The 22283-nt window shown below is 37.7% G+C and overlaps 1 protein-coding gene across 1 annotated transcript in view; it reads right to left on the bottom strand.

Annotated features, from left to right (window-relative positions):
• The window catches only part of exoc5 (exocyst complex component 5), a 58006-nt gene that overhangs the window by 23315 nt on the left and 12408 nt on the right, over nt 1-22283 (bottom strand). Inside the window, exons 3-9 of the mRNA XM_059957402.1 lie at nt 18651-18798; nt 11865-12059; nt 10231-10295; nt 9747-9775; nt 8833-8942; nt 5465-5509; nt 5139-5279 (exon numbers count right to left, since the gene is read on the bottom strand). Of these exons, the coding sequence (XP_059813385.1) occupies nt 5139-5279; nt 5465-5509; nt 8833-8942; nt 9747-9775; nt 10231-10295; nt 11865-12059; nt 18651-18798 (733 nt within the window). The remainder of the gene's footprint in view (nt 1-5138; nt 5280-5464; nt 5510-8832; nt 8943-9746; nt 9776-10230; nt 10296-11864; nt 12060-18650; nt 18799-22283) is intronic.

The raw sequence follows: 22283 nt of genomic DNA, 5'->3' as shown, positions 1-22283 counted from the left end.
ATCTAATTTACAATTTTCCTGTAGGTAGGTGACCAAAACTGCACACAATAATCCAAGTTAGGCCTCACTAATATCTTACACAATTTCAATATAACATCCCGACTCCTGTACTCAGTACTTTGATTTATGAAGGCCAACGTGCCAAAAGCATCCTTTATAACCCTATCCATCTGTGACACCACTTTCAAGAAATTCTGGATCAGTATTCCCAATTCCCTCTGTTCACAGTCCTCGGTGCATTGCCACTCACTGTTTAAGACATACCCAAGGTTGGTTCTTCCAAAGTGCAACACCTTAAACTTGTCTACATTAAATTCCATTTGTCATTTTTCAGCCCATTTCACCAGCTGGTCCATATCCCAGTTTAAGCTTTGATAGTCTTCCTTGCTGTCCACTACACCCCCAATCTTGGTGTCATCTGCAATCTGCTGATCCAGGTTACCACATTATCTATCATCCAGATCGTTGATATACGTAGATGACAAAAAAAAACAACGGACCCAGCACTGATCCGTGCAGCACACCATCAGTCACAGGCCTCCAGTCATGAGGCAGCCATTTACAACCACTCTCAGACTTCTTCCACAAAGCCAGTGTCTAATCCAATTTACTACCTCATCTTGAATGCCAAGCGACTGACCTTCTTGACCAACCTCCCATGCAGGACCTTGTCAGAGGCCCTGCTAAAGTCCATGTAGACAACAGCCACTGCCTTGCCTTCTCAACTTTCCTAGTAACTAGCTCAAAAAACTCTGCGAGATTGGTTAGGCATGATCTACCATGTACAAAACTATGATGACTACATAGTTCTACATTCAGTCCCCAGAGAATCTTCCAATAATTTTCCTACCACTGATGTCAGGCTCACTGGCCTATAATTTTCTTCCTTATATTTCCAGACCTGTTATCCTTGCGTTTTATTCTGACAGAAACATACAAACTCTTTACTCTCAAAATTTCCCTTTTGAAGGCCTCCCACTTACCGAGAACTCCTTTGTTAGAAGACAACCTGTTCCAATCCACACTTGCCAGATCCTTTCTGATACCATCAAAATTAGCCTTTCTCCAATTTAGAAACTCAACCCAGGGGCCATATCTATCCTTCTCCATAGTTACCTTGAAATTAATGGCATTATGATCACTAGGTGCAAAGTGTTCCCTACTCAAAGTTCTATCACCTGCCCTGTTTCATCCCCTAACAGGAGATCTAGTATTGCAGCACTCCCTCTAGTTGGGACTTCTATATACTGATTAAGGAAACTTTCATGAACACATTTAACAAATATCTGAGCTCTTCCAATTATAATCTCTTGGGGAACTCACTATCTCTACTTTTAATTCTCAATGTCTCTACCATTTCTCTATCTTTTCAAAACAAATTTTCCATGGTCCGCTATTAAATTTTGTTTGCAAATTTGTACCTAGATCTCCTTCAACAATTCAGAAATAAATTGTAAACATAATGAATTCATTGGCTATTCTAGTATTCTGCTTTGTGTTACTCTGCAGAGCACCAATTTACTTCAGCACTCCTGGAACCTCACAGGCGTGTACCCACTATTTTGTGAAATGGCACTTGCTTGCATTGCATGCAGGATAAACTCAAGCATTGGCAGGAGCTGACAGTGCTTGCTCCAAGTGTTGAAAGACCACGCAGATGCGACCACCTCTTTCAATAAATGATCTAAGTTGCTGTTTGTGTCCCTCTCTTTGTCTGACATCCCAGTTCTCTATGGTAACAAGTGAACAGTGGTCATTGGCCATTAACTATGTTCCCATAGAGAAAGCCCCAGGCTGGAGAGAGATGTGGGAGTCATTCAAAAGTGAAGTAATGATTCTGCAGGACTAATGTATCCCCTTAAGTGAAAGATAAGATCAGCAAGTTCAAAGAATCCTAGATGTCAAGCGATATTCTGTATATGGGTTGGATAAAGAAAAAATGCCAAATACAAAGGTAAAAATGAGGGAGATCCTTCAGGAATATATAAAGTATAATGTGCACAGAAATAGGAGGGTAAACATGACACACACATCACTGGTAGTTAAGATTAGGGAAAATCCCAAAACACATTACAAACACATTATATGCAAAAGAGTTACTGGAGTAAGACCTATCAGGGACCAAGGGGGAAATCTGTGCGAGGAGACAGAGGATGAAGACAAGTTCTTAAATTAGTATTTCCCATATGCAAGCACATAAGAGTTTGAGAATTCCAGGAGGTATACAGTGAAATTATGTAACTTATATTAAAAAGGACACATTAGATGCCTTAGTGGGCATATATGTGGATAAGTCTCCTTAGCCAGATAAGACGCATCCCAGGGTTATATGAAAAGTAGGGAAGAAAATTGTGAGGCCGAGGGGTTTTTAAATCTTACACTGAGATGTCAGATGACTGGAGAACAGCAAGTATAGTACCTTTATTCAAAAAGGATAGCAGCAATAACCCAGGTAAATAAATATAGGCATGCAGGTCTAACATTAATGATAAGGAATATGTTGGATAAAATTCTGAGCAGGATCCAAAATGAGCCTGCTGATAGGAGTCAGAGGGCAATGGTAGAGAGTAATTTTAGGTTCAAAATAAACTTATTATCAAAGTACATACAGTATATGTCACTATACACTGTCCTGAGATTTGTTTTCTTGTGGGCATTCACAGTAAATACAAAGAAACACAATAGAATCAATGAAAAACTGTATAAAAAGATGGACAAACAACTAATATGCAAAAAACTACAAACTGTACAGATACAAAAAGAAAAAAACAAAATAATAATAATACATAAATAAATATTGAGAACATGAGTTGTGGAGTTCTTGAAAATGAGTCCTTAAGTTGTGGAAGCCTGTGACAAGTACTGTACCACAGTGCTGAGACCCATAAGGTTCGGTATATACATTAACAATTCAGTTCTGAACTTTGGAGGCAAGTTTGCAGGCAACTTGAGGATCAGTTATCAGCAAGGCTAGCTTTAAATTACAACATGATACTGCTCAGTTGGTAAAATGGCAGAGCAATTGTAGATGGAATTTAATCCTAAAGTACGTGAGGTAATGCACTTTGGGTGGACTAATAAGAGTAGGAAGATTGAGAGCTTCATGTTTCTAGAAGTGAACAGTACCAATATCCTGTCCTGGTCTAACCACGTAGATATCATGACCAAGGAAGGTTACCAATACTTCTACTTCATCGGGAGCTTAAAGAAATTTGGCAAGTCCCATCGATTTTTATCAATGCACCACAGAAAGCATCCTATCTGGATGCATCATGGCTTGGTATGGCCATTAATACACACATGACCTCAAGAAACTGGAGAGAGTTGTGGACAAAGCTCAGCACATCATGGAAACAAGATTCCAGATTTGTGAATGGTCCATGAACACTACCTCACTATTTCTGCTCTTATTTTATATTTCTTATTGTAACTTAAGAGTATTTTTCATGAATTGCACTGCTGTCACAAAAGAACAAATTTCATTACATGTTAATGATAATAAACCCGATTCTGATCTTGTCTGTAATTTTGCTTTATTAGAAAGCAGCCAACACCATCAAAGACCTCAACCACACTGCACATTCTCTCTTCCCCCTCTCCCTTGTGTGGAAGATACAAAATCCTGAAAGCATGCATCACCAGACTCAAGGACAGCTTCTACTCCACTGTTATAGGAGTACTGAATAGTTTCCTAGCATGATTAAATGGTCTCCTGACCTCACAATCTACCACATCATGATCTTACACCTTGTGTACTTGTACTGCATTTTCTGTCTCTTACGCTTTTCACTGCATGCTGTTATTGTTTACCGTGTACTATTTTAATGTACCATGTAATGGTTTAATCTGTATGAACAGTAGGCAGGACAAGATTTTACTATACCTCAGTTGTGTGTGTCAATAATAAACCAATTCCAGGACATACACAATGAACAGCTGTCCAACTCTGGCAATCCACTATTCAATCCTTCAGATTTGGTAACTGATATTTCCACACTCCCTATAAACACAATAAGAGTGTGTTTCCTATGCCCCATTTAAACTTCTCTGGGCTGTGTTCCCCAGACTCTCTCCAAGTTCACCACTAAGTAGTCACATGTGTCACAGGCATCTGAGGTGGGACTTCAGCTATTCTGAAGAAGTGACCAGTTCATTGTAACCAAATTTGCTGTAGTGGAATGCAAGTTGCACTCAGAATTTAAGGTGTAAGCAAAAAAGTATACAGGCAGAGTACAACAAGGATAAATGTGAGGTCATTAATGTTGGTAAGAAGAATGGAGAAGTTGAATACTGTTTAAATAGAGATACTACAGAATACTACTGCAAATGTTTGAAGCACAAAAGTAGCACACAGGCACAGCAAGCAATTACAAAGTCAAAAGGAACATTGGCATTTACTGTTTAAAAAAAACTGAGAACTTAAGCAGGAAATCTGCCTACAACTGTAGTGAAAAACTACACCTAGAATACTTAGTACAGATACAGTTCCTTTGTTTGAGGAACATACTTGTGTTGTGCAAAGTTCAGAAAACTTTAACAAGCTTGATTCCTGGGAAAAAGAAACCATCAAATAAATTGACCCTATATTCACCAGAGTGGAGAAATATGAGAGAAGAAACACAAGATTTTGAGGGAGCTTCGTAGGATAAATAATAGGGATTGCAGATGTGGGGAGTGGGAAGCTTTGGGCAGGTTGTCAGTTCATGATTCAGAAGATTTACGTCTCCCCAGTACATGGTCACAAATCTTTAAAATTATCAAACCTGAAGAGCTTGGAGCTAAATCATTGTATACTCAAGGGCAAAACAGATTTACTTTACATCTTTAGGAAAGCCAAAGGTTATAGTGAACCAGGCAGGGAGGTAGAATTAAAAGTCAGGATCAACCATGACCTTATTTGAAGGCAGAGTAGGTCTGCAGCCCTATGGTTCTTTTTTCTATTTTTATGCCAAATCTGGGTTCTACTTTAGAGCAATTTACATCTTAGGCCAATATCATAACTGATATATTCCTGGCATATAACACCTTTTAGTTCATTAGCAGGTTAAAACACATTAGTATTGAAACCTATTTACACAGCTAGGGATATTTACCATTTTCAATTATTTAAAATATGTTCTGCTGTAGTAAAACATTACCTGAAGTTTTATTTCAAAAATGTTTTGAATAAGTTTGGCCATCACATTCTCTGGGCTACTGAAGACTTCTCGAACTTCTTTGTTTACTCGCTGGCATAACATGGCTGTATCTTCAAATAGGTCATTCCTGAAATACGAACCCTTCATATAAAACATTTTAATTATATTTCAAATAATGGAATCCATTGGATTAAGATATTGCAGAGGAAAAAACAGCAGAAAAAGAATACATTATAGGCATCATATCCTCAGCATTAAATAAATTAGTAGAAGGAAACAAAATTTCATGAAAGGTAGACCACAGCAAGACAGATTACAGCATTTACCTCTTGGCATTGTTTTATATACACATCCACACAGTGAGAATAACCCTGAAAAAGAGAAAATATGTTCTATATTAAAAAAAAATCAGAATGATTAAACGAAACATCAGTTTAAAAAGGGCCTCCATTCTTCCATTAAAAATGCACTATTCTGGGTCTATAACTGGAATGGCTTCTTAAATGAAAACCACATTCAGAGATTGAAAGTATAAACTTGAAATACTCAAATCAAATAATATGTTTATCTTACTAAATGCTGCTCACTCGGGAATTTATAGTATTGATTTATTTTATATTTGCAGTACCCACAACATTTTATCCTTCTGAAGGTAAAAGTACGACAGAAAAGGTGTAGATACAGACAATGGATAATCATGGAGGCACTTGCTTAAATCAAAACTGGAGAAAACCAAAACTGACAATCAACACTGGCATGTCACAGGGACGTGTGCTCGGCCCACTGCTCTACTCTCTCTACAGCCACAACTGTTGGCTAGTCATAGCTCAAATGCCATCTATAAATTTGCCAATAATACAACCATTGTTGGCAGAATTTCAGATGGTGACAATAGGGTGTACAGAAGGGAGATATACCAGTTAGTTGAGTGATGTTGCAGCAGCAACCTTGCACTCAACGTCATCAAGACCAGACAGCTGATTGTGGACTTCAGGAAAGGTAGACGAGGGAACACATACCAATCCTCAGAGGGACCGGAAGTGGACAGAGTGAGTAATTTGAAGTTCCTGGGTGTAAATATCTCTGAGGATCTAACCTGGACACAACACATTAATGCAGCTGTAAAAAAGGCAATACAGTGGCTATATTTCATTAGGAGTTTGAGGAGATTTGGTTTGTCAACTAAATACTTAAAAACTTCTAAAAAATGTAGTGTGGAGAGCATTTTGACTGGTTGCATCACCATCTGGTATGGGGGAGGGGGATACTGCATAAAATCAAAGTAAGTTGCAGAAATTTTTAAAATTAGTCAGCTCTATCATGGATATCAGCCTCAGCAGTAGCCAAGATATCTTCAATGAACGTGCCTTAGGAAGGCAGTGTCCGATCCCCACCACCCAGGACACAGCCTCTTCACGTTGTTACCATCGGGAAGGAGGTACAGAAGCCTGAAGGCACACCCTCAGTGATTCAGAAACAGCTTCTTTCCCTCTGCCATCCAATTTCTGAATGGACATTTTACCCATGAACACTGCCTCACTACATTTTTTATTTCTGTTTTATTGCACTACTTATTTTGACTATTTAATAGACATATATATACTTCATGTATCTGTTGTTTTCTCTATATTTATCATGTATTTCATTGTACTGCTGCTATAAAGTTAACGAATTTCATGACGTATGCTAGTGATATTAAACCTGATTCTGAATTCTGCATATGAGACAGTGAAGCTCATATTTTATGCATGTTGAAGTTTCATATGATGTTTTATCAATGAGAATCCGGAATCAGTGAAGGGAAAACAAATGTACAGATTTAATTAAATGAGAAATATGAAATACTTGAGTTTGCAGTTGACAAGATATGTATAAAGAGATATAAAAGGTGTGATCAGAGGATCAGAAATCCAGAAAACATAACTGCAGAAGCATAACAAGGATTTACTTTAATGCACCACCAGTGAGGGAGAATTCAGGGAATTAAAAATGTACAAAACCTTGGAAATGAAAGGAGGAAGACAAAGCAATATACTCTCCCTGAAGAGGAACACCATTGCAAATTTGATAACATAATGAAAAAGGAAGTCATTCTAAACAATATTTTGCATAAGACAATAAAATGCCGCAAGATGTAGTACAACCACGTTACCAAACAAAATTTTAACTTTTGCAGCTGGAAACTTTAAGGAAGCTAATCAAATGCTTGGCCAAAGTGAGATATTTAAGGGGAATTTTGGAGGAAAGGAAACAAGGATTAAAACGCCTATGACAACTGAAAATAATCAATGTTACCGCAAATAAACAAGTATTCAAGAACCTGAAGGCACAGAAGATCTCATATAAAGCCAGAGGAAATCAGCGATAGGGACAAGGTGGAGCCAGAGTGGGAACTGAAAATAAGGATGAGAAAACAGATGATTGCTTTAACTAAGAGCCAATACAGGTCAGAGAGTGAATCTTAGGCAAGTAGGATCTGATAAAAGTAAGATTCAACCAGCAAATGTTTAGAGGGTAAAATGAAGGGAGGCCAGTCAGGAGTGTGCTAACATAGTCAATTCTAGAAGTAACACAGACATGACTATTGGGAGACAAAATGAGGCAAGGATAGAGTTGTGCAATGTTACGGATGTAAAAACAGAAATAGACGATATTAGTGGCGAAACAAATCCATGGCTGAAATAATCTCTGATAAGGCTGCAACAATCTGGATCAATTTTCGACTATTCCCAGCAAGAGAAAGATGATACAGTTGGTAGGCCTTGATCCTAATTAAAATGACTCATATGTTTGTGCCATCTCATACAAACATATATCAAGTTGTGTAGTGAGTAATCTTCAAAATATAATGGTACCTCATCTGTGGAGCAAATAATATTTTACATTGAATTGTAAGTGGAAGAATAAGTGGTGATGAGGGAATTATGACTCTACCATGGAATTAAAAATAGATTCAATAAATCGGCAAAAACTTAGCAAATGGGGTTTAACGCTGGGAAGTGTGAGGTCCTGTACTTCAGTAACAATGCTGTAGGAAAAAAGATCAAGGCATTTTTGTGCACAAATTACAAGGTTAGCAGCAAATGGTTCAGAGGACAAATAGCAAATTGACCTTTATTGCAAAACAACTGCAATCTAGAAATTGGATAAGTTTGCTACTATTTTATATATCTAAAGTAAAGGGCAAAGTTTTGGTATCCTTACCCAAGAAAAAATAGTTGGAAGCAGTCCATACAAGATTCAGGAGGCTATTTGCCAGGATAAGATGGTATTACTATAGAAGGCTAAACTGCTGGCTCCTTATTCTTTGGAGTTCAGAAGAAAGAATCAATAGAAGTAGTGATGCATACATTACTTGAAGGGAGCATGGTAGGCCGGAAGTTGAGAGGATTTGACTAGTGACAAAATCTTATAAGCTTTTGCCTGTTTATTCAAACTACCCATAATACAGAAGCATACATGACGGTGCAGACTGAGGGACCACAACACATATTTTGAAGATCTGAACATATTAATTACATAATCAAGTATGATTTTAACTAAGCTTATCTAACAATGAAGCAGATTTACATTGAGCCAAGAAAAGCAATATCCAAGATTTGTGTAATTTAGTAATTTCAATTTTAATATTGAGAAATCCGAAGCTGAAATAATTTAAACTATGTTTATTACAAGCAAAACATAAAATGAATACCTTAAAATGGAGTAAAACTGCTGCAACCTCATGCATCCTGGAAATTTCATTTTTCCTCTGTGCATTTGTAAATTCCTGAATCAACTGTAATTCCAGGTCATGATATTTACCTAGTGATAACATAGTCAGTGTCATACAACATGGAAAAAGAAAGGACCCACCGAGATTGACCCTACTTTAATGCTTTTTTTATTCTCTATATATTCTAATCAACTCTTGTCTAGATTTTACACTCACCTATACACACTAGACACAATTTACAGTGGCCATTTAATCTCCCAACCTACACATCTGTAGAATATATGAGGAACCATAGAACACTACAGTTTCGATTCTACTATATAGAATCGAAACTGGTGCATATGGATGAAACCCATATTATCACAGGGAGAGCATGCAAATTCTACACAGCATCAACAGAAGTCAGAACCAAAGCCACGTTTCCAGAACTAAGGTAACAGCTCTATTAGATGTACCACAATGCTGTTGAAAGTACATTAGTTCACAGCATATCACGTGGTAGTAATGAACTGGGTGGGGAGGCTAGGATGGAAGGTCAGTTGTTGATGGCACTGTGCTATTGCTAGCATAATTCTTTATTTAGTTTATTGTATGACAGCAACTACAAGATTCAAATGCAACTTTATTTTAAGATGGCAATTTTCCTGTCATTCTCAGAAAATAAAATTTTGATCAACTAATGTTGTAAAAAGAACATTTGAAAATTTAATCCATTTTGCAACTCTTAGATATTCTCCAACTTTTCACCAACATGCCAGTGAAGCACTTATCCATCTAAAGTTAACATTCCATCAGTACCTATCAGAACCCTGTCTGAATTTCAGCATCTAAACTGCTTCTGAAGGGAGCTTTCCTGCTATTGCATTCTAACAGAATTAATTACGAGAACTCACTTGCAATTTTTGATTTCACCTCAGCAAACCTAAGGATATAGAGAAAAAGAAATACTTCCTTACAAATCAGCTAATGTCACATTTTAGGGTTAAGTAAATATTAAACACACTAAATATTTATCAACAAATGCCTGACAAAAACATTTATTAATACATAAAATTGAATTATTAAGAATTGTGCAGTGAAAAATAGATTGATAATAGAATTCCACATCCATAATCAGTGCTTTTTGAAACTTTCAAGGTCTCACTAGTTCAACAGTCACATGCTCAATGCACTGCATTTATTGCATTGCCCTGAGAACAGCTTATGAAAAATGGAAGACAAAAAAGCAAGCAATTAACCTGCAGGGTTACTTGGTGAACATGATTTTTTTAAAAAAGCTGCTTGCTTTATCAGATTCAAATAAGTCACAACTTATTTATTTCAGATACACCTGACAGTCGAAAATTAAGGACTATCTAATTTAAATGTTTGGCTCACCTATCAAATGGCAGCTCTTGAGCAATGAGATGCAACTTCTGAATTATATCAGCTGCCTCCTTAATCTGGGGTGGGGGGGAAAAAACAATGTTAGCTTGTTTCTTTTTAATGTGGAAGAAAGTCAGCTCCATTTAAGAATGACATATACAATCATTCAAAGTAGTTCACCAACACTTCCTCATGGCGTGAAAGAACAATTAACTTAAGTCTTGTCAATGAGACCCACAACCTATTATTAAACTGTGAAATCGCCTTATTAAATTTAAGGAACCATTTCATTCCATCAGAAATTCAATTTGGAACAGCGAAGAAAACAATAATACAATTTTACCTATTGTAAAACAGAGTTTAAAAACAAAACCAAAAGATAGTAAAATAGTACTATATTGCTTCAATTTACCATGCAACTTCAAAATGCTGTCTTCAAGATTTGGAAAGAGCAATCTATAACTAACATACAGTTTTAAAAGAAACCTCAGTGGTTGTTACATTAACATCTTTTTAGTAGTCTGCTTCCATCTACACACTCTACTACTTCCTGCCGGTCCTCAGCCCACTAGAAGCCTTAAGCTTTTGAGCAAATATAAGCAATGAATATTCCCAAGAAGGATTAATAAAAACATAATCCAACAAAGTGCAACGAAACTCCTAATGGGATCATGTATTTGGGACAAGATATACGTGAACAGCTGAAACTACTTAAATCTGCAATAATTGATCTGATCTCATTAGGGCTTCAAGTGCAAGGATGAGTGAAAAGTGTTTTGTTACATAATAACTATGTAAGGATGACAGAATTACTACAAAACACTTGTTGATATCAATGTTAAACACAAGAGATTCTGCAGATGCAACACACATAAAATTCTGCAGGAACTCAGCAAGTCAGGTAACATATACAGAGCGGAATAAACAGTCGACAATTTGGGCTAAGATCCTTCATCAGGAATGGAAAGAAAGGGGCAGCAGCCAGATAAGAAAGTGGAGTGAGGGTGAATATTACAGGCTAGTAAGTGATAGGTAAGATCATGTGAGGGAAATTCAGGGGTGGATGGGTGGGGAGGAGGCACAAAGTAGGAAGCTGGGAGGGGATAGGTGGAAGAGGTATAGGGCGAAAGATGAAGGAATCTAATAAGATAGTCGACCATGGAAGAAAGAGAAGGATGAAGGGAACTATAGGGATGGTAAGAAGAAGGGATGAGAGGATAACCAGAATGAGAAATAGAAAGAGAGAATGGGGAAGAGAAATTACCAATAGTTAGAGAAACTGGTATTAATGCAGTTAGGTTGGAGGCTTGTCTGTCCAGGACCTTCTCTACTGTCATGATGAGGACAATCTCAGGTTGGAGGCGCAATACTTTAATATTCCATTTAGGTATCCTTCAAAACATCAATTTCTTTAGAAATATTTAAAGTCAAGATATATAAATATTTGAAAGACTGTGGAACTGTGGCTCTGGAGAACTGTGACAATAAAGAGAATTGTGATCGGGCATGTTCATACTGAATGGCAGGGCAGGTTTGAGAGAGAGTGGCCTACTCCTGCTCCAATTTTGTTGTGTTTTCCGATCTTTATTCTTTCAAATATGAAGCCAACAGCCAATATCCACTTTTATTCTATTGGTAGGACCTACCTTTTCTGGGTTTGTAAAAATATCAGACTTCAACTCTCCATCCAGAAACTCATTAAAATACTTCATCAGTTTTTGTGCTTCTACAGCCCGTTGCCTTGGTGTATTTACTCCCTCCAGTTGGTCTCCAAGGTGACAAACTTTTGTTGCAACATAACTGATATGTTCATCTAGCTCCTGGAAATGCTGAAAAGCAATCTGTAGGGGGAAAAAAGAGGTAGTCTTATGTTGTTATTGCAAAGTGCATGCACTAACTAATTTACTTTTAATAACAAAGATACTAATTTCTGTGTATTTAGATCCAGTGGTCAGCAAGAAAGAAATACCTTAAATTATCAAATTTATCCATTTAGAAACAACAAAAATTACATTCTACCAACTTTTCCTGGGCTATTTTCATTAAATATCATTGCAGTCTATGTTGGCAAATAGCTTAATGTTTCAAAGCTTTGAAAAAAGTCTTCACCCTGATCTTATACAAGTCTAATAAAACACATATTCTGTTGCTACTTTCAGTGTTTATTCTAAATGTTATTCAACATGAAAACCATTAACTCACCAGCTGAGGGCAGATAATAATCAATTTTTTTAATTAAACCACATTTGACCACGAGACTTTACAGAGTCTGGAGCTCATACTGATGACTGTAAGGGCTACTCCCGTTTAAGGTAAATTTGTCCCATCAGTGGTACCCATATATTTTGATAAAGGAGTCTGGCACATTATCTATAAAGTCTAATCCTGAGAGACTGTTAAGTGACTAGCCTAATGGAACATCTTTGCTAAATTAGAGATTTGTCACCAATTATTGGCTGGGAATACTACACGAAGTCTTCTGAGGTGAGATTTGGCTCTTTCCGAAAGTAAAGCTTATGTCAATTCCAGGTGAACCATTTTTATCCTCCGTTTGAATATAATGCTAATAAGGCAATGGACCGGATTGTTAAACCACTCCAGAGGTTTATTCAATGTCAATCACACAAATCTGGATAGCCAGATTAGGTAAGAAAGACAGATTTCCTGCCCTGAAAAAGGTCAGTGAGACAGAGGAATTTTCATAACAACTTTTATTCATTGAAGCAGAGACTTGATGTTAGTTTTATTAAGTTTGAGATTTTTAGCCATATTTAAATTCAGTAGATCCCTCTGTATTGATGGTCCAGGTCACTGGATTACCACACTATATCTTAAACTCTACTGCCTAACCATTACCACCACAGGCTTTGTGGCTTGATCCACAGCAGCTCACAATCTACATCAATGATTTGTTTGAGGGACTGTTTTAGAGGGTGATACAGAGAGACTGCTGGTAGATGTGGATGTCACAGTCAAATGGAATACAATGTGGAAAAATCTGATGTCATCCACAATGGTAGAAAAAGACAAAGAATATTTTTCAAATGAGTGCTAGTGTTCAGAGGGACCTAAGTCTGTTCATGCATAATTTATTAAAAGTTAATGTGCAGTACAGTACCTTTGTAAGAATATTTGAGTGTAAAATAGAGATCTCATGCTCTAATTAAATAGGGCCATGGTATCACACATTTGGAAATGGTATACAAGTTTGGTCTCCCTCAGGAAGCATGTGTTTGCATTGGAGAGAATGCAGCAAAGCTCCACTACTATTAGATTTGAAATAACAATTGCATGGAAGGATTCCAAGTTGCTTTTTTTTTACAACCGAGATATTACACCAGAGTTCAGGTGTGAAAATTTATAAGATTTGCAGGTTAAAAATATTAATTTTATATTTTGTTAATCTTTTGTAAATAAACTAAAAATTGTGACTAAAGTAATCCTCTGAAGTACAATTAAGCTTTTTCTGTACCATTAATAACTTATATATAGGTAACTTGAATTTAAATTCACTTGGAGAGGCAGCTTTCAAATCATTAAACATTCAACTGGCTTATTCACAACTCAAAAGAACTTGAAGCAACACACACAAAATGCTGTGGAACGCAGCAGGCCAGGCAGCATCTATAGGAAGAAGCACTGCCGACGTTTCGGACCGAGATCCTTCTTGGCCCGAAACGTCGATAGTGCTTCTTCCTATAGATGCTGCCTGGTCTGCTGCGTTCCACCAGCATTTTATGTGTGTTGCTCAAAAGAACTTGGTCATTTAACGAGTTATTTTGTTTTGAAGAGTCAACTGCAGTCTAATTTCCAACTATTATTAATAGATAACAAATGTAAATGTTCAGTACTGTAACAAACATAGCCTTCTCAATTCCCTTCTTTAAGCACATTACATTTTGTACAGGTTCAAAATTAGTAAAACATTGGGTAGACTCATCATATCTGTTGCTATTTATATTTACAAATTCTAGATTTTACATGGTCCACGCCCAAAATGTGGATTTCTTGCATGATTCTAGTTGAGAGTCTGCATCCGTCATGTTGACTTGTGCCTCTTACCTTCACATGTATCAACACCAAACTGAAGGCGAAGAATCAAAGTAAGTGGATGAAAATCATCTTTCTATGTTCAAAGTCTATTTATTATGAAAGTATGTATATATTATACAACCTTGAGATTCATTTAACTGGCAGCCACGAAACAAAGAAACACAAAAACAAATCCACATGTACAGTTGCAAGAAAAAGTTTGAGAATCCTTTACAATTAGTTGGTTTTCTGCATTACTCAAAAATGTAGGCTGATCTTCATCTAAGTCACAATGATAGACTTATATAAAAGTAAACACAAAAGACTATCTAACACCCAATGTGCAGAGAATAAAACCACATCATACCTGTAAAAAAAATTTGCCTCACAAATCTTTTTGTTTTAAGCTTTCCCCTTCTCACATTAAAACTATGCCCTATGAAAATAAGTATCTGACTACTCACAAACAAAAGAAAATCTGAAGATGCTGGAAATCCCAGCAACACACACATAATGTTGGAGAAATACTGCAGTTCCTCCGGAACTCAGCAGGCCAGGCAGCATCTGTGGAAAAGAGTACAGTCAACGTTTCAGGCCGAGACACTTGGGCAGGACTGGAGAACCTGATGAAGGATCTCGGCCCGAAACGTCAGCTGTACTCTTTTCCATAGATGCTACCTGACCTGCTGAGTTCCTCCAGCATTTTGTGTGTGTTGCCTATCTACTCCTTCTATTCCTTAACAAAAGTTTGTTCACTTATCTCAGGTCACCCCACAGACTCCAACTGTCCAGAGAAAACTATCCAAATTTGTCCAACTTTTCCTTCTAGCTAATAAACTCTATTGACAGGAATCTTCTCTACACCTTCTCCAAACCTTCCATATCCTTCCTGTAACATGCATACAATATTCCAGATGTGACCTAAACAAAGAGCTTCAACATGACTTCCCAACATTCATACTCAATGACTTCTTTACCACCCTAGGTACTTGTGTTTCCACTTTCAGGAAGCTATGGACTTTCCAAGATCCCTCTGTACATCAGTGATCCCAAAGGTCCAGATATTTTCATATAGTCTCTATACTTTCATCTTAAATTTGACGTCCAAAAATGCAAGCATTAACCTGCTTATACCTTTCAGCAAATATTTCAAACTCTTCCACCACAATTGTCCTGGCTCACTGATAGAAACAACTGACCAAAGACGGTATGACACTGTTAATGCTATAATTTGAGAATTTCACAGTAGCGGTATCCCCGCTTTACGAAAGTTCGCTTTACACCACTTCACTTTTACGAAAAAAGGTGAAAAATGAAAATAGTGTTCAGCATTTGTTTTGTAGTGAGCCATTATAGAGGCAGCGTGCGCCCCGAGCAGCACAAGCAGAGCAAAGCACCCTGAGCAGCGAGACGTAATTCAGCGTTTCGATCGTGGTGAACGAAATAAAGATATTGTACATGCATTGAACTTGCCTCTGTAAGTGAAACTACACTGTACATACATTATTTCTACTTTATATAGGCTGTGTATTTATCATATCATTCCTGCTTTTGCTGGATGTTAGTGTTATATTAGGTTTTATATGTCATTTGGTATGATTTGGTAGGTTTTTTTTGGGTCTGGGAATGCTCAAAAAATTTTCCCATATAAGTTAATGGTAATTGCTTCTTCACTTTACACCATTTCAGCTTACAAAAGGTTTCATAGGAACGCTCTACTTTCAGATAGTGGGGGAAACCTGTATTAACTCCAGGCCACATGTTATCTCGTGATATTAGATTGAACAAACAGGAAAACTTATTGATTACCATCTCCCTCAGTGAATAAGCCTGCATTTCTCCATGTTAAACACCACTTAAATCACAGCTTCTCAAAAATATTCCACAATAAACACAACATTCGTAACTATTGTATAGTATTAATCATTACCCATAAGAAATAGTATACTATAAATCTTCAAGATTTCACTTCCATTCGTAACATCAAAGCATGTGAGAATCAATCCACAAAAAATACCTTACATTGAACACAGAATGGTGTGATTTTTTTTGAATAACCAGTCAAAAACTTTGCAATTTTAAATTGTTTAATACATAAATCCATACAACTTGTGCATATCTGGAAATCCGCCACTTTATTGAAGAAAAGTATTTTGTTAGTAATTGGTTAAATTTTAAAAAGGACTTCACAACCTGCAGTGAAAGGAAACGCATTACCAAAACTTTCACCTTGTGTTATCAAGACAAGGCTAAATTCTTTACTGCTTTTCTGCAACTGGCAGAATCCACTTAAACTTAGAAATAACAAAAGTACTGAACTCAGGTAGATTACTTTTTATTTAGAGATACAGCATGGTAACTGTCCTGTTTGGTACAATGAGCCCGTGCTGCCCAATTACACCCAAGTGACCAATTAACTAGTCCCATTCCAATTCAGCAATTCATGGCCAGTGATTCACCTGCATTTAAAACACAGTTAGATAGAATTTTGTACAACAGGAGAATTAAGGACTATGGGGAAAAGGCAGCTAGGTGGAGCTGAGCCCACAGCCAGATCATCCATAACTTACAGAAGAGCAGAGAAGGCTCAACAGGCTGGATGGCCGATTCCTGCTCCTATTTCTTTTGCTTTGTGTTCTTACATAATGCTACTTCCATTCTTACTCCTGGAATCTCAAAATCTCTCAAATTTCAAGCTATGGCTTACCTCTTTTACTCAATTTTGGAATATCCCCCAGCATTGTGAAAACATGTCAAGCTCCACATGTACAATGTTAAAAGCTCTACCTCAAAATCAACTCTCCTTCCCTGCAGCATATCCGATTTGTCAAGCTGCTTGTCCAGTATCTTGTATCATGTCGAAACCTGGGCTATAAACATCACCCAATGCAAGAGACATATTACAATGATTGAAACCACTGGTTTTGGTACCCACCACAAATTCTATTCCACACACTTAAAATGCTAGAGGAACTCAGCAGGTCAGGCAAGTCTATGGAAAAGAGTAAACAGTTGATGTTTCTGGCTGAGGCCCTTCATCAGGAAAGGAAGATTTGAACTTCTTCAGGGTAGGCTTGCCTGGAAAAGACTTCACAGTGTAGTAGTAGCATGAACTGAGGCCTGATGAAGGGTCTCAGCCTGAAACGTCAACTGTTTATACTCTTTTCCATAAATGCTGCCTGACCTGCTAAGTTCCTCCAGCATTTTTATGTTTCTTAGATTTCCAGCATCTGCAGATATTCTCATTTGTGCTACAAACTCTATTTCCTTGTTTTCCATCTGTTCTCCATCTGCAGTCCATTTACAAAATCTGTGCCCAAATTTTTACATCTAACTTAATAACTGAAAAAATTATTCACTTTTTTATTGTTCAATTATGAAGTACCTTGGGCTGCTTTGCTACATTAAATGCATTTGGTTATTACTGAAAATCTGATAGTGCCCACTGATTAATAGCTGAACCAAGAATCATCACCTTAAGGTGAAAAGCACAGAAATTAGACACTGTTAATCAAATAGCAAAACAAAGAAATCAATTTACTTCCATCACCATCTGGCAACACTACACAATCTATTCTTCCTAAACAGTTGAGGAATACCACTAGCATAATATCGCAATGCTGATCTGCCACTAAAAATTCCAGAATACAAACTATTAACTTCTATTTTAAAAATAGCAACTTAGTTCTACACAAAATAATGTAATTTTGAAATTTAGGGACAATATATATTTTAGTTTGATTCATAATTTGTCAAAGGTTTGACAAGTTACTGTCATTACAAGTTTACTCTTGCAATTCATTACTGAATATTTGCATATCTTAAGTACAAAAAGATTAAGTGCATAAACAAAAAAAAAGATTTGGTCAACAAGTCTCAAACTAAACTAACCACACATTTCAACACCAGTTTCTTCCCCCATCTGGTTCCATCTGCCATTCATCTTGTCCCTAATGATTCCCATTATCACCCCCCATCCTCATCAGATTCCTGCATTGGTAGCCTTTGGCCTTTGTGCTACTGCTATCATCCTCCTGGCCATCTTCATCTTCATATTCCCTCCCCCTCACACAAGTCCATCTGCTCTTTCCTCTTGTCTACTTCTACTTATCACTACCTGCCTGCATCTACCCCTACTCAGTTAATTTATCATCTACTCATCGTTCTCACTTTCCCCCCTTTCTTCTTAATATAGGCTATTTTCCCTCTCCACTTTGAGCCCTAATGCAGATTCTTCCCTCTTCACTTTTAGTCCTAATGCAGATTTTCAATGAAAAATGTAGACAATTCTTCTCCCCCACAGATACTGCTCAGCCCACTGAATCCCACCAACAGTTTGCATTTTTGCTCCCGATTCCAGCATCTACATTCTCATGTCTGAGAGCACAGTTACTACTGACCTGATTGCTTTTCTGTAATTCTTGAACCTTTTTAGCAAACTCTTTAGCTTCTTTCTGGCACTGTTGTTCCAGCTTCTCTACCTTCCTTTGGATGCGTTCATCCAGCATCTTCAGCTCCTCGATGTGATCCACAAATTCTTCCAAAAGCCTGTGGTGCAAGATTACAGTCATCCAACATTTTCCATGAGATTTAGATAAAACGAGGTTACTTTTTATTTAAAAAACAATCTACTTATGGCTTCTAATACATAGATACCATTATATAACTTGGTTTCCAATTTGACTGTTATTAGTGGGATAATGCAGATAATGATATCATTCATTCCACTAATCATGAGCACAGGGCCACATTACAAAGAGTTTTCATAGACAGCATTAAATGTATTTCATCAGAAATAACAATACACTAAACTGAAATTAGGTTCAAACTTACAAACACCAATTCTCTCTTTTTTTCCTACTTTTTTAAATATTCAAAATATAAATAATTAAACACTTCAACAAATGGTATGTTTATTATTGTCAGATGTACCAAGATACAGTGAAAAGCCTGTCATGCATGCTGTTCACACAGATCAGATCATTACGTAGTACGTTGAGGAAGAACAAGGTATAACAATAACAATGCAGAATACAGTAACATCTATAGAGAAGGTACAGTGCAGGTAAACAAAGTGCACGATCATTATGAGGTAGATTGTGAGGACAAGAGTCCATCCTGTCAAATAAAAGGTCAATTCACAAGTCTGATAACAGTGGGATAGACGCTGTCCTTGAGCCTAGAATTACATATTTAAGCTTTTGCATCATCTTCTTCTTGGGAGAGGGAATCAGAGAAAATGTCTGGGGTAGGTGAGGTCTTCGATTATGCTGGTTGCTTTACTGAGACAGCAAGAGGATAGACAGAGCCCACAGAGAGAGTGTTAGTTTCTGTGATGTTCTGAGCTGTGTCCACAGATCCCAATAAATTAAACAGCTGCCACAAATCTACCTCTACAATGTATCCATCCTCAAACATTTGTTATAGCTCCATCTCTTGTGGCTGGTTAGCACACATTTAGATCTTTGTCTTCCTATTTCACCTCTAATCTTGACTGAGATCCTTATATACCCATTATGACATTTTTCCCTTCCAATGAAGGAAACTACTTAGTTCATTCCCTGCTCTTGGTCAGTACATAGAATATGGAGTTAAGGAGCAAGGAGGACAGGGTCATATTCTGCTAACTTGCTTCCAATGCTGTTCACCTCACAAATTGCATACATCATAGCCTACTCTACAATTCAATAGTATTTTTGTAGAAATGCACTTCAATTCTGTACCCTCGATTGAAAGTTGATTTGCTGAATTTTAACTGGCTATAATAAGCAGTTCAACTACACCTTTCCTCTAATTCTGCAACCCACAATAACCACTCTGTCTCCTGCCCTCACCAAGTACACCCCAAATTTCTGAATCCGTTTGCTCTCTAATGATTCCCCCCACAAGTACTCTGTGGCATTTAGAGGAACTTTAGAGTCAGTTATTGAGACATACAGCAAGAAAACAGGCTATTCAACCACTACATCCACGCTGACCACACATCCACACTAATGGTCTCTCCCAGCAATTCACACAATTCAAGTGCTCATCTGCAGACTTCAACACTACCTCAAATACTCTTCTCAAGTAATGAGATAAAGATCCCCTTCCATCTCCTCTGAATCTCTTCTCCTTTATTCCAAATCTGTTTTACCCTATCAAACGTCCATCACCCAATATTTTATATCTCAATCATGGCCCCTCTCAACTGATTCCACTCCAGGGAAAACAGACCTGCCTCCTCTAGTTCTACTCATAACTGAAACACTCCACCACAGGCAACATCTTGGTGAATCTCTTTTCAGACGTTTCCTATGGTGTGGCACCCAGAACTGTACACCGTACTCCAATTGAGACCCAGCCAAATTTTCAAACAAGTTCAAGCATAATCTCTCTGTTTTTGTATTCAAAGCCCTTCCTAACCATATTATCTACAGTACTTCCTCTGTTATATTGCACTACAAGATCCCCCTGTTCATCAATGCTCCCTGGGGCCCTACCATTCATAGCAGATGTCAGTTTTATGAGTACTTCAAAAATGCACCACCAATTTAGCTGAATTGAATTTTATCTGTCATTTTTCAGCCAATTTACCAGTTTAAAGCCAAAGACCGCCCTCTACAGTATCCACAACACTACCAATCTTTATACTATCTGTAGATTTACGAATGATAAACATAAGAGATTCCTCAGATGCTGGAAGTACAAAGCAACACACACAAAATGCTGGAGGAACTCAGCAGGTCAGGCAGTACCTATGGAAATGAATGAACAGTCAACATTTTAGGCCAAGACCGTTCATCAGCACTGGAAAAGGGAAGATGCCCGAATAAAAAGGGGGTTGAGGGAGAAGGAGCAGAGGAGAAGCTAAAAGGTGACTGGTGAAGGCAGGTCGTTGAGGGAAGGGCAATAAAGTAAGATGGGGAGTGAAAAGTGGAAAAGGTGAAGGGCTAGAGAAGGAATCTGATAGGACAGCAGAGTGGATCATGGGAGAAGGGGAATGAGGAGAGTACTGGGGGCAGGTAATAGGCAGGTGAGGAGAAGTACTAAGAGGTTAGAGCAGGGAAAGGGGATGGGAAAAATTACCAGAAGTTGAAGGATCAATGTTCATGCCATCAAATTGGAGGTTACCAAGAGGTTGCTCCTCCAACCTAAGCGTGGCCTCATTGTGGCAGAAGATGAGGCCATGGACTGGCATGTTGGAACAGGAAGGGGGATAGGAATTGAAATAGTTGGCCACTGGGAAATTCCACTTTTTGTGTATAGAGTTGAGGTGCCCTCTAGCATTCCCTCTAGGTCAATCTCAACAGTATATTGTGAGTTAGTGGGTGGGAGGGTAAGGGGCTAGTTTTGCTGTTGCTTGTGTTGTTCTGTTAAACATGGTGGGCATGCCAGAATTCAAAGTCAAAGGAAAATTTATTATCAAAGAACATATATGTTACCATATATTACCTAGAGATTCACTTCCTTACAGGCATTTACGGGAAAATAACTAAATACAATAGAACGTATGAAAAATAACACAAAGATTTATGAACAATAAATGTTGCCGCTGAGTTCCTCCAGCATTTTGTGTGATTTACAAACAACCAATGTGCAAAAGACAAATTGTGCTGATAGAAAATATAAATAATGAGAACATGAGTTGTAGAACCCTTGAAAGTGAGTCTGCAGGCTGTTAAATCAATTCAGAGCTGTGGCAAGTGAAGTTCAGGAGCCTGGTGGTTGTCAGGTAATGTGTTCCTGAAACTGGTGTTGTGAGACCTAAGGCTCCTGTACAATGTCCTATGCATGTTACTCAAAATGGCTTCTTTGGTTTGTTAAGAGTAGGAATGCGTCTTCGTCTGATAAGTGTTTCTCTCGCAGTTGTTTAGCTTTAGACTTCCTGATATGGGGATTGTATTCATTTGTTAACCACTGGGGCTTGTGAGGCTGGGAGCTTGGGGGTTTTCGCGGTTTTTTCAGGAGAGTCGGGAAGGAGACACCGAGGAAGGTGGACGTGCGCTGCACTGCTCGGTCGACCACCGGGGGTGTTCCCAGGTGCGAGGATG

Source organism: Hypanus sabinus, chromosome 2 (assembly GCF_030144855.1).
Source record: "Hypanus sabinus isolate sHypSab1 chromosome 2, sHypSab1.hap1, whole genome shotgun sequence".
Lineage (NCBI taxonomy): Eukaryota > Metazoa > Chordata > Chondrichthyes > Myliobatiformes > Dasyatidae > Hypanus > Hypanus sabinus.
This window is presented reverse-complemented; position numbering and strand designations above follow the sequence as displayed.